The sequence below is a fragment of the Scyliorhinus canicula genome, chromosome 27, assembly GCF_902713615.1.
Source record: "Scyliorhinus canicula chromosome 27, sScyCan1.1, whole genome shotgun sequence".
Lineage (NCBI taxonomy): Eukaryota > Metazoa > Chordata > Chondrichthyes > Carcharhiniformes > Scyliorhinidae > Scyliorhinus > Scyliorhinus canicula.
The window spans coordinates 10,159,056-10,177,366 of NC_052172.1; the positions used below are offsets into that span (position 1 = coordinate 10,159,056).

Sequence of the window (18,311 nt, forward strand, 5' to 3'; positions counted from 1 at the left end):
AATTCTCTTTCTCTCTCTCTGTCCAACATTATCATTCTCTCTCTCTATCCAAAATTCTCATTCCCTCTGCCCATCCAACATTTTCTCTCTCTCTATCCAACAATCTCAATCTCTTCTATGCAAAATTCTCATTCTCTCTCTCTCTCTATCAATCATTCTCTCTCTCTATATATATATATCCAGAATTCTCATTCTCTCTCTATCCAAAATTCTAATTCTCTCTCTCTATCCAACTATCTCATTCTCTCTCTCTCTCCAACATTATCATTCTCTCTCTCTATACAACATTCTCATTGTCTCTCTCTCTCTATTCATCATTCTCATTCACTCTCAATCCAAGATTCTCTCTCTCTCTCGTTCCAACGTTCTCATACTCTCTCTCTCTATCCAAGTTTCTTATTCTCTCTCTCTCTATCCAACATTCTCATTCTCTCTCTCTATCCAAAATTCTCATTCTCTCCCTCCATCCAAGTTTCTCATTCTCTCGCATTATCCAAGTTTCTCATTCTCTCTCTCTCTATCCAAAATTCTCAATCTCTCTCTCTATCCAGAATACTCATTCTCTCTCTCTCTATTCAACTATCTCATTCTCTCTCTATCCAAAATTCTCATTCTCTCTCTCTATTCAGGTTTGTCATTCTCTTTCTCTCTATCCAAAATTCTCATTCTCTCCCTCTCTATAGCCAACATTCTCATTCTCTCTCTCTCTCTATCCTAAATCCTCATTCTCTCTCTATCCAACATTCTCATTCTCTCTACCTCCATCCAAAATTCTCATTCTCTCTCTCTCTCCATCCAACTACCTAATTCTCTGTCGCTATCCAAAATTCGAAATCTCTCTCTATCCAAAATTTTAATTCTCTCTCTCACTATCCAAAATTCTCATTCTCTCTCTCGATCCAAAATTCTCATTCTCTCTCCCTCTATCCAAAATTCTCATTCTCTCTATCCAACTATCTAATTCTCTCTCTATCCAAAATTCTCATTCTCTCTCTCTATTCAGGTTTGTCATTCTCTTTCTCTCTATCCAAAATTCTCATTCTCTCCCTCTCTATAGCCAACATTCTCATTCTCTCTCTCTCTATCCTAAATCCTCATTCTCTGTCTCGATCCAACATTCTCATTCTCTCTCCCTCTATCCAAAATTCTCATTCTCTCTCTGTCCATCCAACTACCCAATTCTCTGTCTATATCCAAAATTCACATTCTCTCTCTCTCTAACCAAAATTCCAATTCTCTCTCTCTAACCAAAATTCTCTTTTGACTCTCTCTGTCCAAAATTTCCATTCTCTCTCTCTATCCAAATATCTCATTCTCTCTCTCTATCCAACATTACCATTCTCTCTCTCTATCCAAAATTCTCATTCTCTCACTATCCAAAATTCTCATTCGCTCTCTCTCTCTATCCATAATTTTCATTTTCTCTCTCTTTCTCTATTCAACATTCTCCCTCTCTCTCTATCCATAATTCTCCTACTCTCTCTCTCTATCCAAAATTCCAATTCCCTCTCTCTCTAACCAAAATTCTCATTCTCTCTGTCTATCGAACATTCTCATTCTCTCTCTATTCAAAACACTCATTCTCTCTCTCTATACAAAATTCTCATTCTCTCTGTCCATCCACCATTCTCTCTCTCTCTATCCAAAATTCCCATTCTCTCTCTCTGTCCAACATTATCATTCTCTCTCTCTATCCAAAATTCTCATTCCCTCTGCCCATCCAACATTTTCTCTCTCTCTATCCAACAATCTCAATCTCTTCTATGCAAAATTCTCATTCTCTCTCTCTCTCTATCAATCATTCTCTCTCTCTATATATATATATCCAGAATTCTCATTCTCTCTCTATCCAAATTCTCATTCTCTCTCTCTATCCAACTATCTCATTCTCTCTCTCTATGCAACATTATCATTCTCTCTCTCTATACAACATTCTCATTGTCTCTCTCTCTCTATTCATCATTCTCATTCACTCTCAATCCAAGATTCTCTCTCTCTCTCGTTCCAACGTTCTCATACTCTCTCTCTCTATCCAAGTTTCTCATTCTCTCTCTCTCTATCCAACATTCTCATTCTCTCTCTCTATCCAAAATTCTCATTCTCTCCCTCCATCCAAGTTTCTCATTCTCTCGCATTATCCAAGTTTCTCATTCTCTCTCTCTCTATCCAAAATTCTCAATCTCTCTCTCTATCCAGAATACTCATTCTCTCTCTCTCTATTCAACTATCTCATTCTCTCTCTATCCAACATTCTCATTCTCTCTCTCTCTATCCTAAATCCTCATTCTCTCTCTATCCAACATTCTCATTCTCTCTACCTCCATCCAAAATTCTCATTCTCTCTCTCTCCATCCAACTACCTAATTCTCTGTCGCTAACCAAAATTCGAAATCTCTCTCTCTCTATCCAAAATTTTCATTCTCTCTCTCACTATCCAAAATTCTCATTCTCTCTCTCGATCCAAAATTCTCATTCTCACTCCCTCTATCCAAAATTCTCATTCTCTCTATCCAACTATCTAATTTTCTCTCTATCCAAATTCTCATTCTCTCTCTCTATTCAGGTTTGTCATTCTCTTTCTCTCTATCCAAAATTCTCATTCTCTCCCTCTCTATAGCCAACATTCTCATTCTCTCTCTCTCTATCCTAAATCCTCATTCTCTGTCTCGATCCAACATTCTCATTCTCTCTCCCTCTATCCAAATTCTCATTCTCTCTCTGTCCATCCAACTACCCAATTCTCTGTCTCTATCCAAAATTCTGATTCTCTCTCTCTCTATCCAAAATTTTCATTCTCTCTCTCACTATCCAAAATTCTCATTATCTCTCATAATCCTAAATTCCCATTCTCTCTCCCTCTATCCAAAATTCTCATTCTCTCTCTCTCTATCTAACATTCTCATTCTCTCTCTCTATCCAAAATTCTGATTCTCTCTCTCTCTATCCAAAATTTTCATTCTCTCTCTCTCTATCCAAAATTCTCATTCTCTCTCTCGATCCAACATTATCATTCTCTCTCTCTCGATCCAAAATTCTCATTCTCTCTCTCTATCCAAAATTCTAATTCTCTTTATCCAACTATCTCATCCTCTCGCTCTGTCCAACGTTATCATTCTCTCTCTCTATCCAAAATTCGCATTCTCTCTGTCCATCCAACATTCTCTCTCTCTCTATCCAAAATTCTCATTCTCTCCCTCCATCCAAGTTTCTCATTCTCTCACGTTATCCAAGTTTCTCATTCTCTCTCTCTCTATCCAAAATTCTCAAACTCTCTCTCGATCCAGAATACTCATTCTCTCTCTCTCTGTCCAACTATCTCATTCTCTCTCTCTCCAAAATTCTCATTCTCTCTCTCTATTCAGGTTTGTCATTCTCTTTCTCTCTATCCAAAATTCTCATGCTCTCCCTCTCTATAGCCAACATTCTCATAGTCTCTCTCTCTATCCTAAATCCTCATTCTCTCTCTCTCCCTCTATCCAACATTCTCAGTCTCTCTCTCTATCCAAAATTCTCATTCTCTCCCTCCATCCAAGTTTCTCATTCTCTCGCGTTATCCAAGTTTCTCATTCTCTCTCTCTCTATCCAAAATTCTCAAACTCTCTCTCGATCTAGAATACTCATTCTCTCTCTCTCTGTCCAACTATCTCATTCCCTCTCTATCCAAAATTCGCATTCTCTCTCTCTATTCAGGTTTGTCATTCTCTTTCTCTCTATCCAAAATTCTCATTCTCTCCCTCTCTATAGCCAACATTCTCATTCTCTCTCTCTCTATCCTAAATCCTCATTCTCTCTCTATCCAACATTCTCATTCTCTCTCCCTCCATCCAAAATTCGCATTCTCTCTCTCTCCATCCAACTACCCAATTCTCTGTCTCTATTAAAAATTCTGATTCTCTCTCTCTCTATCCAAAATTTTCATTCTCTCTCTCACTATCCAAAATTCTGATTCTTTCTCTCGATCCAAAATTCTCATTCTCTCTCCCTCTATCCAAAATTCTCATTCTCTCTATCCAACCATCTAATTCTCTCTCTTTCCAAAATTCTCATTCTCTCTCTCTATTCAAGGTTTGTCATTCTCTTTCTCTCTGTCCAAAATTCTCATTCTCTCTCTCTCTATCCAACATTCTCATTCTCTCTCCCTCTATCCAGAATTCTCATTCTCTCTCTCTCCATCCAACTACCCAATTCTCTGTCTGTATCCAAAATTCTGATTCTCTCTCTCTCTCTATCCAAAATTTTCATTCTCTCTCTCACAACTATCTCATTCTCTCGCTCTGTGCAACATTATCATTCTCTCTCTCTATCCAAAATTCTCATTCTCTCTGTCCATCCAACATTCTCTCTCTCTCAAAAATTCTCATTCTCTCTCTCTCTATCCAAAATTCTCATTCTCTCTCTCTCTATCCAAAATTCTCATTCTCTCTCTCTCTATCCAAAATTCTCATTCTCTCTATCCAAAATTCTATTTCTCTCTCTCTCTGTCCAAATTTCTCAATCTCTCTCTATCTCACTCTATCCAAAATTCTCATTTTCTCTCTCCAAAATTCTCATTCTCCCTCTCTATCCAAAATTCTCATTCTCTCTCTATCCAAAATTCTCATTCTCTCTGTCCATCCAACATTCTCTCTCTCTATCCAAAATTCTCATTGTCTTTCTCTCTCTCTATCCAACATTCTCATTCTCTCTCTATCCAACATTCTCTCTCTCTCTCTCTATCCAACATTCTCATTCTCTCTTTCTATCCAAAATTCTCATTCTCTCTCTATTCAGGTTTCTCATTCTCATTCTCTCTATCCAAAATTCTCATTCTCTCTCTCTCTATCCAAATTTCTCATTCTCTCGCTCTCTCTATCCAGAATTCACATTATCTCGCTCTATCCATCATTCGCATTCTCTCTCTCTCTATCCAAATATCTCATTCTCTCTCTCAATCCAACATTATCATTCACTCTCTCCCTATCCAAAATTCTCATTCTCTCTCTATCCAAAATTCTCATTCGCTCTCTCTCTCTATCCATAATTTTCATTTTCTCTCTCTTTCTCTATTCAACATTCTCTCTCTCTCTATCCATAATTCTCCTTCTCTCTCTCTCTATCCAAAATTCTAATTCTCTCTCTCTCTAACCAAAATTCTCATTCTCTCTGTCTATCGAACATTCTCATTCTCTCTCTATTCAGGTTTCTCATTCTCATTCTCTCTATCCAAAATTCTCATTCTCTCCCTCTCTATCAAAATTCTCATTCTCTCTCTCTATCCAAAATTCTCATTCTCTCTCTCTATCCAACATTCACATTCTCTCTCTCTCTCTCCAAAATTCCCATTCTCTCTCTCTCTATCCAGAATTCACATTCTCTCTCTCTCTCTATCCAGAATTCACATTCTCTCGCTCTATCCATCATTCTTATTCTCTCTCTCTCCCTATCCAAAATTCTCATTCTTTCTCTATCCAAAATTCTCATTCGCTCTCTCTCTATCCATAATTTTCATTTTCTCTCTCTTTCTCTATTCAACATTCTCTCTCTCTCTATCCATAATTCTCCTTCTCTCTCTCTCTATCCAAAATTCCAATTCTCTCTCTCTCTAACCAAAATTCTCATTCTCTCTTTCTATCGAACATTCTCATTCTCTCTCTATCCAAAACTCTTATTCTCCCTCTCTATACAAAATTCACATTCTTTCTCGCTCTATCCAAGATTCTCACCCTCTCTCTCTATCCAAAATTCTCATTCTCTCTTTCTCTTTCTATCCAGAAATCCCATTCTCTCTCTCTCTATCCAAAATTCTCTCTCTTTATCCAAAATTCTAATTCTCCCTCTCTCTCTATTCCAAATTCTCATTCTCTCTCTTGATCCAAAATTCTCATTCTCTCTCTCGATCGAAAATTTGCATTCTCTCTCTCTCTCGATCCAAAATTCCCATTCTCTCCCTCTCTCTCTATCCAGAATTCCCATTCTCTCCCTCTCTCACTATCCAAAATTCCCATTCTCTCTATCCAAAATTCCCATTCTCTCTATCAAAAATTTGCATTCTATCTTAATCCAAAATTAGCATTTCTCTCCCTCTCTCTATCCATAATTCTCTCTCTCTATCCAAAATTCTCTCTCTCTCCATCCAAAATTCTCATTCTCTGTCTCTCTATCCAAAATTCTCATTCTCTCGCTCTCTATTCAAAATTCTCATTCTCTCGCTCTCTCTATCCAAAATTCTCTCTCTCTCCATCCAAAGTTCTCATTCTCTCTCTCTCTATCCAAAATTCTCATTCTCTCGCTCTCTCTATCCCAAATTCTCAGCCTCTCTTGCTCTCACCAGACCTGTTTGGCGAATACTGCAATGTCCTCGTTGAAGGAATCCGATGAACAGACATCTCCGCCAGCCACTCCGCAGTCCCGGGGAGTGCATGTCGCCAATTCACATTTTTCAAAGACCAGTGCAAGCAGAGGGAACAGCGGGTGTCTGTGTGTGTATTGAGAGAGAGAGAGAGAGAGATGGATGTGGGGAAAGGGAAGGAGAGAAAAAAAAGTTTGATTAACAAAAACAAAAGAAACATTAAAAAACTAACAAAACACCCCAAAATCATTGTCCGACATTCATTGAACTGCTATCCTCCCTGGCAAATTGCTTACAGCTTGCAAACTAAATAAACCAGGTCCGGTGTCTCAAAAGCCTTATTAGTAAGAAATAGGACATATTTATAACACAGCTAAATAATTCAATTTATAGCTGGATCGAGACCAAAATGGGGAAATTGAATGTAGACAGGCAGAAAACTAACTGATGAAATTCTACATCATAAAAGTAGAAAATGCTGTATAAGCTCAGTGGGTCTGGCAACATCCGAGGGGACGGGAACAGAGCCGACGCTTTGGATCTCAATGACCCTTCTATAGAACTGTACATTTTTTCATAGAATTTACAGTGCAGAAGGAGGCCATTCAGCCCATCGAGTCTGCACCGGCTCTTTGAAAGAGCACCCTACCCAAGCCCACACCTCCACCCAATCCCCATAACCCAGTTACCCCACCCAACACGAAGGGTAATTTTGGACACTAAGGGCAATTTAGCGTGGCCAATCCACCTAACCTGCGCATCTTTGGACTGTGGGAGGAAACCGGAGCACCCGGAGGAAACCCACGCAGATACGGGGAGAACGTGCAGACTCCGCACAGACAGTGACCCAAGCTGGGAATCGAACCTGAGACCCCGGAGCTGTGAAGAAATTGTGCTAACCACTATGCTACCGTGCTGTCTTAAATGCTACATAATGCTACAGATAGGGAACTCTGCAAAATGTTAGATGTAGAACAAATATGAGACATAGAACTCTGCACAGATATGAGATGTAGAACTCTACAGCAATGTGAGATACAGAACTCTACAGCAATGTGAGGTATAGAACTCTACAGAAAAGTGAGTTATGGAACTCTACAGAAATGTGAGATATAGAAATCTACAGAAATGTGAGATATGGAATGCTACAAAAATGTTAGATATAGAACTCGACACAAATGGGATATCGAACTCTTCACAAATGTTAGATATAGAACTCCACACAAATGTTACACGCAGACGTCTACATAAATGTTCGATATAGAACTCTACAGAAATGTTACATATAGAACTCTACACAAATGTTACACACCATACTCTATACAAAGGAAAAATGAAAATGAAAATCGCTTATTGTCACGAGTAGGCTTCAATAAAGTTACTGTGAAAAGCCCCTTGTCGGCACATTTCTGGCACCTGTTCAGGGAGGCTGGTACGGGAATTGAACCGTGCTGCTGGCCTGCTTTGATCTGCTTTAAAAGCCAGTGATTTAGTCCAGAGTGCTAAACCAGAACTCTACACAAATGTTAGATATAGAATCTACACAAATATGAGATATAGAACTCTACACAAATGTTAGATGTAGAACTCTACACAAATGATAGGTATAGAACTCGACAAAAATGTTAAATTTAGAACTCGACACAGATATGAGATATAGAACTCTACACAAATATTAGATATAGAACTCTACACAAATGTTAGATATAGAATCTACACAAATGTGAGATATAGAACTCGATACAAATATGAGATATAGAACTCTACACAAATGTGAGATATAAGGGCAGCACGGTAGCATTGTGGTTAGCACAATTGCTTCACAGCCACACGGTCCCAAGTTCGATTTCGACTTGTGTCACTGTCTGTGTGGAGTCTGCACATCCTCCCCGTGTGTGCATGGGTTTCCTCCGTGTACTCCGGTTTCCTCCCACAGTCCAAAGGTGTGCAGGTTGGGTGGATTGGCCATGATAAATTGCCCTTAGTGTCCAATATTCTATGATTAACCTCGGACAAAGTTCGGCTCAACATCGTGGGCCGAAGGGCCTGTTCTGTGCTGTATCTCTCTATCAATCTATCTAACTCGATACAAATGAGAGATATTCAACTCTACACAAATGTTAGATATTGAACTCGACAAAAATGTTAAATATGGAACTCGATACAAATGTGAGATATAGAACTCTACACAAATATGAGATACAGAACTCTACATAAATGTGAGATATAGAACTCTACACAAATGTGAGATATAGAACTCTACACAAATGTGAGATATAGAACTCTACACAAATGTGAGATATAGAACTCTACACAAATATCAGATATAGAACTCTACACAAATGTGAGATATAGAACTCTACACAAATGTGAGATATAGAACTCTACACAAATATCAGATATAGAACTCTACACAAATGTGAGATACAGAACTCTACACAAATGTGAGATATAGAACTCTACACAAATGTGAGATATAGAACTCTACACAAATGTGAGATATAGAACACTACACAAATGTGAGATACAGAACTCTACACAAATGTGAGATATAGAACTCTACACAAATGTAAGACATAGAACTCTACACAAATGTGAGATATAGAACTCTACACAAATGTGAGATATAGAACTCTACTTAAATATAAGATATAGAACTCTACTCAAATGTGAGATATAGAACTCTACACAAATGTGAGATATAGACCTCTACACAAATATGAGATATAGAACTCTACTCAAATATGAGATATAGAACTCTACACAAATGTGAGATATAGAACTCTACACAAATGTGAGATATAGAACTTTACACAAATGTGAGATATAGAACTCTACACAAATGTGAGATATAGAACTCTACACAAATGTGAGATATAGAACTCTACACAAATGTGAGATATAGAACTCTACACAAATATGAGATACAGAACTCTGCACAAATGTGAGATATAGAACTCGATACAAATGTGAGATATAGAACTGTACACAAATGTTAGTTATAGAGCTCTACAAAAATGTTAAATATAGAACTCGATGCAAATGTGAGATATAGAACTCTACATAAATGTTAACTATATAACTCTACACATATGTTAAATATAGAACTTGATACAAATGTGACATATTGAACTCTACACAAATGTTAGATGTAGAACTCTATAAAAATGTTTAATATAGAACTGTACACAAATGTAAGATAGAGAACTCTACACAAATGTAAGATAGAGAACTCTACACAAATGTAAGATAGAGAACTCTACACAAATGTAAGATAGAGAACTCTACACAAATGTGAGATATAAAACTCTATACAAATGTGAGATTAGAATTCTACACAAATGTTAGATATAGAACTCTCCACAAATGTTAGATATAGAACTCTCCACAAATGTTAGATATAGAACTCCATAATAATGATAAATATAGAACTCGACACAAATGTAAGGTAGAGAATTCTACACAAATGTGAGATATAGAATTCTAGAACTATAGAACAAACGGGACATAGCTTTAAATTGAGGGGAGATGGAGATAGGACAGATGTGAGCGGTAGGTTCTTTACTCAGAGAATAGTGAGAGCGTGGAATGCCTTGCCTGCATTCCACGTAGTGGACTCGCGTAGTGGACTCGCCAACACTAAACGCATTCCAAAGGTCATTGGAAAGGAATATGGACGATAAGGGAATTGTGTAGAGGGATTGTAAGAGGGGTTTCACAGGACGGTGCAACATTGAGGGCCAAAGGGCCTGTACTGCGCTGTAATGTTCTGTATTCTATGCTCTACACAAATATGAGATATAGTACTCTACACAAATGTTAGTTATAGAGCTCTACAAAAATGTTAAATATAGAACTCGATACAAATGTGAGATATAGAACTCTACACAAATGTTAAATATAGAACTTGATACAAATGTGAGATATAGAATTCTACACAAATGTGAGATATAGAACTCTTCTCAAATGTGAGATATAGAACTCTCCACAAATGTTAGATATATAACTCGACACAGATATGAGATATAGAACTCTACTCAAATATTAGATATAGAACTCGACACAGATATGAGATATAGAACTCTACACAAATATTAGATATAGAACTCGACACAGATATGAGATATAGAACTCTACACAAATATTAGATATAGAACTCTACACAAATCTTAGATATAGAATCTACACAAACATGAGATATAGAACTCGACACAAATGCTAGATGTAGAACTCTGCACAAATGTTAGGTATAGAACTCTCCAAAAATAGTAAATATAGAACTCGATACAAATGTGAGATATAGAACTCTACACAAATGTTAGATGTAGAACTCTACACAAATATGAGATATAGAACTATACACAAATGTTACATGTAGTACTCTACACAAATGTTAGGTAAAGAACTCTACAAAAATGTTAAATATAGAACTCGACACAGATATGAGATATAGAACTCTACATAAATATTAGATATCGAACTCGACACAGATATGAGATATAGAACTTACACAAATGTGACATATAGAACTCTACACAAATGTGAGATATAGAACTCTACGCAAATGTGAGATATAGAACTCTACACAAATATGAGATATAGAACTCTACACAAATATGAGATATAGATCTCTACACAAATATGAGATATAGATCTCTACACAAATATGAGATATAGAACTCTACACAAATGTTAGATATAGAACTCGACACAAATATGAGATATAGAACTCTACACAAATGTGAGATATAGAACTCTACACAAATGTGAGATATAGAACTCTACACAAATGTTAGATGTAGCACTCTACACAAATGTTAGGTATAGAACTCTAAAAACATGTTAAATATAGACCTCGACACAGATATGAGACATAGACCTCTACAAAATATTAGATATAGAACTCGACACAGATATGAGATATTGAACTCTACAGAAATATTAGATATAGACCTCTATACAAATGTTAGATATAGAATCTACACAAATATGTGATATCGAACTCGACACAAATGTTAGATGTAGAACTCTACACAAATATTAGATATAGAACTCTACACAAATATTAGATATAGAATCTACACAAATATGAGATATAGAACTCAACACAAATGTTAGATGTAGAACTCTACACAAATGTTAGATATAGATCTCTACACAAATGTCAGATACAGAACTCTACACAAATGTGAGATATAGAACTCTATACAAATGTTAGATACAGAATCTACAGAAATGTTAGATATCGAACTCGACAAAAATGTTAAATATAGAACTCGATACAAATGTGAGATATTGAACTCGACACAAACGGGACATAGCTTTAAATTGAGGGGAGATGGATATAGGACAGATGTCAGCGGTAGGTTCTTTACTCAGAGAATAGTAAGAGCGTGGAATGCCCTGCCTGCAACAGTAGTGGACTCGCCAACACTAAACGCATTGCAATGGTCATTGGATAGGAATATGGACGATAAGGGAATAGTGTAGAGGGATTTTAAGAGGGGTTACACAGGACGGCGCAACATTGAGGGCCGAAGGGCCTGTACTGCGCAGTAATGTTCGGTTTTCTCTGCTCTACACAAATATGAGATATAGAATTGTACTCAAATGTTAGATACAGAACTCTTCAAGAATTTTAAATATCGAACTCGATACAAATGTGAGACAAAGAACTGTACACAAATGTGAGATCTAGAACTGTACACTAATGTTAAATATAGAACTCTAAACAAATGTTAAATATAGAACTTGACACAAATGTGAGATATTGAACTCTATAAAAATATGAGATATAGAACTCTACACAAATGTGAGATATCGAATTCTACACAAATGTGAGATATCGAATTCTACACAAATGTGAGATATAGAACTCTACACAAATGTGAGATATCGAATTCTACACAAATGTGAGATATCGAATTCTACACAAATGTGAGAGATAGAACTCTACACAAATGTTAGATATAGAACTCTACAAAAATGTTAAATATAGAAATCGATACAAATGTGAGATACTGAACTCGACACAAATGTGAGATACAGAACTCTACACAAACGGGAAATAGCTTTAAATTGAGGGGAGAAAGATATAGGATAGTTGTTAGCGGTAGGTTCTATACTCAGAGAATAGTAAAAGCGTGGAATGCCCTGCCTGCAACAGTAGTGGACACGCCAACACGAAACGCATTCAAATGGTCATTGGATAGGAATATGGACGATTAGGCAATAGTGTAGAGGGAATTTAGAGGGGTTTCACAGGACGGCGCAACATTGAGGGCCAAAGGGCCTGTACTGCGCTGTAATGTTCTGTATTCTATGCTCTACACAAACATGAGATATAGTACTCTACACAAATGTTAGTTATAGAGCTCTACAAAAATGTTAAATATAGAACTCGATACAAATGTGAGATATAGAACTCTACACAAATGTTAAATATAGAACTTGATACAAATGTGAGATATAGAATTCTACACAAATGTGAGATATAGAACTCTTCTCAAATGTGAGATATAGAACTCTCCACAAATGTTAGATATATAACTCGACACAGATATGAGATATAGAACTCTACTCAAATATTAGATATAGAACTCGACACAGATATGAGATATAGAACTCTACACAAATATTAGATATAGAACTCGACACAGATATGAGATATAGAACTCTACACAAATATTAGATATAGAACTCTACACAAATATTAGATATAGAATCTACACAAATATGAGATATAGAACTCAACACAAATGTTAGATGTAGAACTCTACACAAATGTTAGATATAGATCACTACACAAATGTTAGGTAAAGAACTCTACAAAAATGTTAAATATAGAACTCGACACAGATATGAGATATAGAACTCTACATAAATATTAGATATCGAACTCGACACAGATATGAGATATAGAACTTACACAAATGTGACATATAGAACTCTACACAAATGTGAGATATAGAACTCTACGCAAATGTGAGATATAGAACTCAACACAAATATGAGATATAGAACTCGACACAAATATGAGATATAGAACTCTACACAAATATGAGATATAGATCTCTACACAAATATGAGATATAGAACTCTACACAAATATGAGATATAGAACTCTACACAAAAATGAGATATAGAACTCTACACAAATGTTAGATGTAGCACTCTACACAAATGTTAGGTATAGAACTCTAAAAACATGTTAAATATAGACCTCGACACAGATATGAGACATAGACCTCTACAAAATATTAGATATAGAACTCGACACAGATATGAGATATTGAACTCTACAGAAATATTAGATATAGAACTCTACACAAATATGAGATATAGAACTCTACACAAATATGAGATATAGAACTCTACACAAATATTAGATATAGAACTCTACAGAAATATTAGATATAGAACTCTACACAAATATTAGATATAGACCTCTATACAAATGTTAGATATAGAATCTACACAAATATGTGATATCGAACTCGACACAAATGTTAGATATAGAACTCTACACAAATATTAGATATAGAACTCTACACAAATATGAGATAGAGAACTCTACACAAATGTTAGGTATAGAACTCTACATAAATTTTAAATATAGAACTCGACACAGATATGAGATATAGAACTCTACAAAAATATTAGATATAGAACTCTACACAAATGTTAGATGTAGAACTCTACACAAATGTTAAGTATCGAACTCTACAAAAATGGTAAATATAGAACTCGATACAAATGTGAGATATTGAACTCTACACAAATATGAGATATAGAACTCTACACAAATGTGAGATATAGAACTCTATACAAATGTTAGATACAGAATCTACAGAAATGTTAGATATCGAACTCGACAAAAATGTTAAATATAGAACTCGATACAAATGTGAGATATTGAACTCGACACAAACGGGACATAGCTTTAAATTGAGGGGAGATGGATATAGGACAGATGTCAGCGGTAGGTTCTTTACTCAGAGAATAGTAAGAGCGTGGAATGCCCTGCCTGCAACAGTAGTGGACTCGCCAACACTAAACGCATTGCAATGGTCATTGGATAGGAATATGGGCGATAAGGGAATAGTGTAGAGGGATTTTAAGAGGGGTTACACAGGACGGCGCAACATTGAGGGCCGAAGGGCCTGTACTGCGCTGTAATGTTCGGTTTTCTCTGCTCTACACAAATATGAGATGTAGAATTGTACTCAAATGTTAGATACAGAACTCTTCAAGAATTTTAAATATCGAACTCGATACAAATGTGAGACAAAGAACTGTACACAAATGAGAGATATAGAACTGTACACTAATGTTAAATATAGAACTCTAAACAAATGTTAAATATAGAACTTGACACAAATGTGAGATATAGAACTCTACACAAATTTGAGATATAGAACTCTACACAAATTTGAGATATAGAACTCTACACAAACGTGCGATATAGAACTCTACAAAAATGTTAAATATAGAACTCGACACAGATATGAGATATAGAACTCTACACAAATGTGAGATATAGAACTCTACACAAATGTTAGATGTAGAACTCTACACAAATATGAGATATAGAACTCTACACAAATGTGAGATATAGAACTCTACACAAACGGGACATAGCTTTAAGTTGAGGGGAGATGGATAGAGGACAGATGTCAGAGGTAGGTTCTTTACTCAGGGAATTGTAAGAGCGTGGAATGCCCTGCCTGCAACAGCAGTGGACTCGCCAACACTAAACGCATTGAAATGGTCAATCGATAGGAATATGGATGACAAGGGAATAGTGACTTTAGAGGGACTTTAGAGGGGTTTCACAGGACGGCGCAACATTGAGGGCCAAAGGGCCTGTACTGCGCTGTAATGTTCGGTGTTCTATGCTCTACACAAACATGAGATATAGAACTGTACACAAATGTTAGATATAGAAATCTACAGGAATGTTAAATATAGAACTCGATACAAATGTGAAAAATAGAACTCTACACAAATGTTAAATATAGAACTCTACACAAAGAATCGACACAAATGTGAGATATAGAACTCTACAAAAATGTTAAATATAGAACCCAATACAAATGTGAGATATAGCACTCTACACAAATGTGAGATATAGAACTCTTCACAAATGTGAGATATAGAACTCTACACAAATGTGAGATGTAGTACTCTACACAAATGTTAGGTATAGAACTCTACATAAATTTTAAATATAGAACTCGACACAGATATGAGATATAGAACTCTACAAAAATATTAGATATAGAACTCTACACAAATGTTAGATGTAGAACTCTACACAAATGTTAAGTATCGAACTCTACAAAAATGGTAAATATAGAACTCGATACAAATGTGAGATATTGAACTCTACACAAATATGAGATATAGAACTTGTCACAGATATGAGATATAGAACTCTACACAAATATTAGATTTAGAGCTCGACACAAGTGTTAGATATAGAACTCTACAAAAATGTTAAATATAGAACTCGATACAAATGTGAGATATTGAACTCGACACAAAAGTTAGATGTAGAACTCTACACAATTGTGAGATATAGAACTCGACACAAACGGGACATACATTTAAATTGAGGGGAGATAGATATAGAACAGATGTCAGCGGTAGGTTCTTTACTCGGAGAATAGTAAGAGCGTGGAATGCCCTGCCTGCAACAGTAGTGGACTCGCCAACATTAAAACATTCAAATGGTCATTGGATAGGAATATGGACGATAAGGGAATAGTGTAGAGGGACTTTAGAGGGGTTTCACAGGAAGGCGCAACATTGAAGGCCAAAGAGCCTGTACTGCGCTGTAATGTTCTGTGTTCTATGCTCTACACAAATATGAGATATAGAACTCTACACAAATGTTAGATATAGAAATCTACAGGAATGTTAAATATAGAACTCGATACAAATGTGAGATATTGAACTCTGCACAAATGTGAGATATAGAACTCTTCACAAATGTGAGATATAGAACTCTACACAAATGTGAGATTAAGAACTCTACACAAATGTGAGATATAGAACTCTACACAAATGTGAGATATAGAACTCTACACAAATGTGAGATATAGAACTCTACACAAATGTGAGATATAGAACTCTACACAAATGTGAGATATAGAACTCTACACAAATGTGAGATATAGAACTCTGCACAAATGTTAGACATAAAATCTACACAAATGTTAGATATAGAATCTACACAAATGTTAGACATAAAATCTACACAAATGTTAGATATAGAACCCAATACAAATGTGAGATATTGAACTCGAGACAAATGCGACATATAAAATCTACACAAATGTTAGATATTGAACTCTACAAAAATATTAGATATAGAACTCTACACAAATGTTAGATGTAGAACTCGACACAAATGTTAAGTATTGAACTCTACAAAAATGGTAAATATAGAACTCGATACAAATATGAGATATTGAACTCGACACAAATGTAAGGTATAGAACTCTACAAAAACGTGCAATATAGAACGCTACACAAATATGAGCTATAGTACACTACACAAATGTAAGGTACAGAACTCTACGAAAATGTTAAATATAGAACTCGACACAAATATAAGATATAGAACTCTACACAAATGTTAGATAAAGGACTCGACACAAATATGAGATATAGAACTCGACACAAATGGGAGATATAGAACTCTACACAAATGTTAGATATAGAACTTGACACAAATGTGAGATTTAGAACTCTACACAAATGTGAGATATAGAACTCTACAAAAATGTTAGATATGGAATCTACACAAATGTTAGATATAGAACTCTACAAAAATGTTAAATATTGAACTCGACAAGAATGTAAGATATAGAACTCTATACAAATGTTAAATATAGAACTCGACAAAAAATGTAAGATATAGAACTCTATACAAATGGTAGATGTAGAACTCTACAAAAATGTTAAAATATGGAACTCGATATAAATGTGAGATATTGAACTCTCCACAAATGTTAGATATAGAACTCTACACAAATGTTGGATGTAGAACTCTACACATTGTGAGATATAGAACTCTACACAAATGTGAAATATAGAACTCGACACAAATATGAGATATAGAACTCTACACAAATATGAGATATAGAACTCTACACAAATATGAGATATAGAACGCTACACAAATGTTAGACATAGAACTCTACACAAATGTGAAATATAGAACTCGACACAAATATGAGATATAGAACTCTACACAAATATGAGACATAGATCTCTACACAAATGTTAGATGTAGTACTCTTCACAAATGTTAGGTATAGAACTCTATAAAAAATTTAAATATAGAACTCGACACAAATATTAGATATAGAACTCTACACAAATGTTAGATGTAGAACTCGACACAAATGTTAAGTATCGAACTCTACAAAAATGGTAAATATAGAACTCGATACAAATGTGAGATATTGAACTCTACGCAAATATGAGATATAGAACTTGTCACAGATATGAGATATAGAACTCTACACAAATATTAAATATAGACTTCTACACAAATGTTAAATATAGAACTCGATAAAAATGTGAGATATTGAACTCGACACAAAAGTCAGATGCAGAACTCTACACAAATGTGAGATATAGAACTCGACACAAACGGGACATACCTTTAAATTGAGGGGAGATAGATATACAACAGTAGTGGACTCGCCAACATTAATGCATTCAAATGGTTATTGTATAGGAATATGGACGATAAGGGAATACTGTAGAGGGATTTTAGAGGGGTTTCACAGGACGCCGCAACATTGAGGGCCAAAGGGCCTGTACTGCGCTGTAATGTTCTGTGTACTATGCTCTACACAACTATGAGATATAGAACTGTACACAAATGTTAGATATAGAAATCTACAGGAATGTTAAATATAGAACTCGATAGAAACGTGAGATATTGAACTCTACACAAATGTGAGAT

The 18,311-nt window shown here is 35.6% G+C and overlaps 1 protein-coding gene across 8 annotated transcripts in view; it reads right to left on the bottom strand.

Moving 5' to 3' along the window:
* Positions 1-18,311, bottom strand: part of LOC119957896 (homeobox protein Meis1-like) — a 198,260-nt gene that overhangs the window by 163,944 nt on the left and 16,005 nt on the right. For 7 of the 8 annotated variants that reach the window (XM_038786082.1, XM_038786080.1, XM_038786079.1 and 4 more), the window contains one exon: positions 6,313-6,454. In XM_038786082.1, coding sequence (XP_038642010.1) covers positions 6,313-6,454 — 142 coding nt within the window. Of the gene's footprint in view, positions 1-6,307; positions 6,455-18,311 lie in introns of all 8 variants that reach the window. The other variant, XM_038786085.1, reaches the window with a different exon arrangement.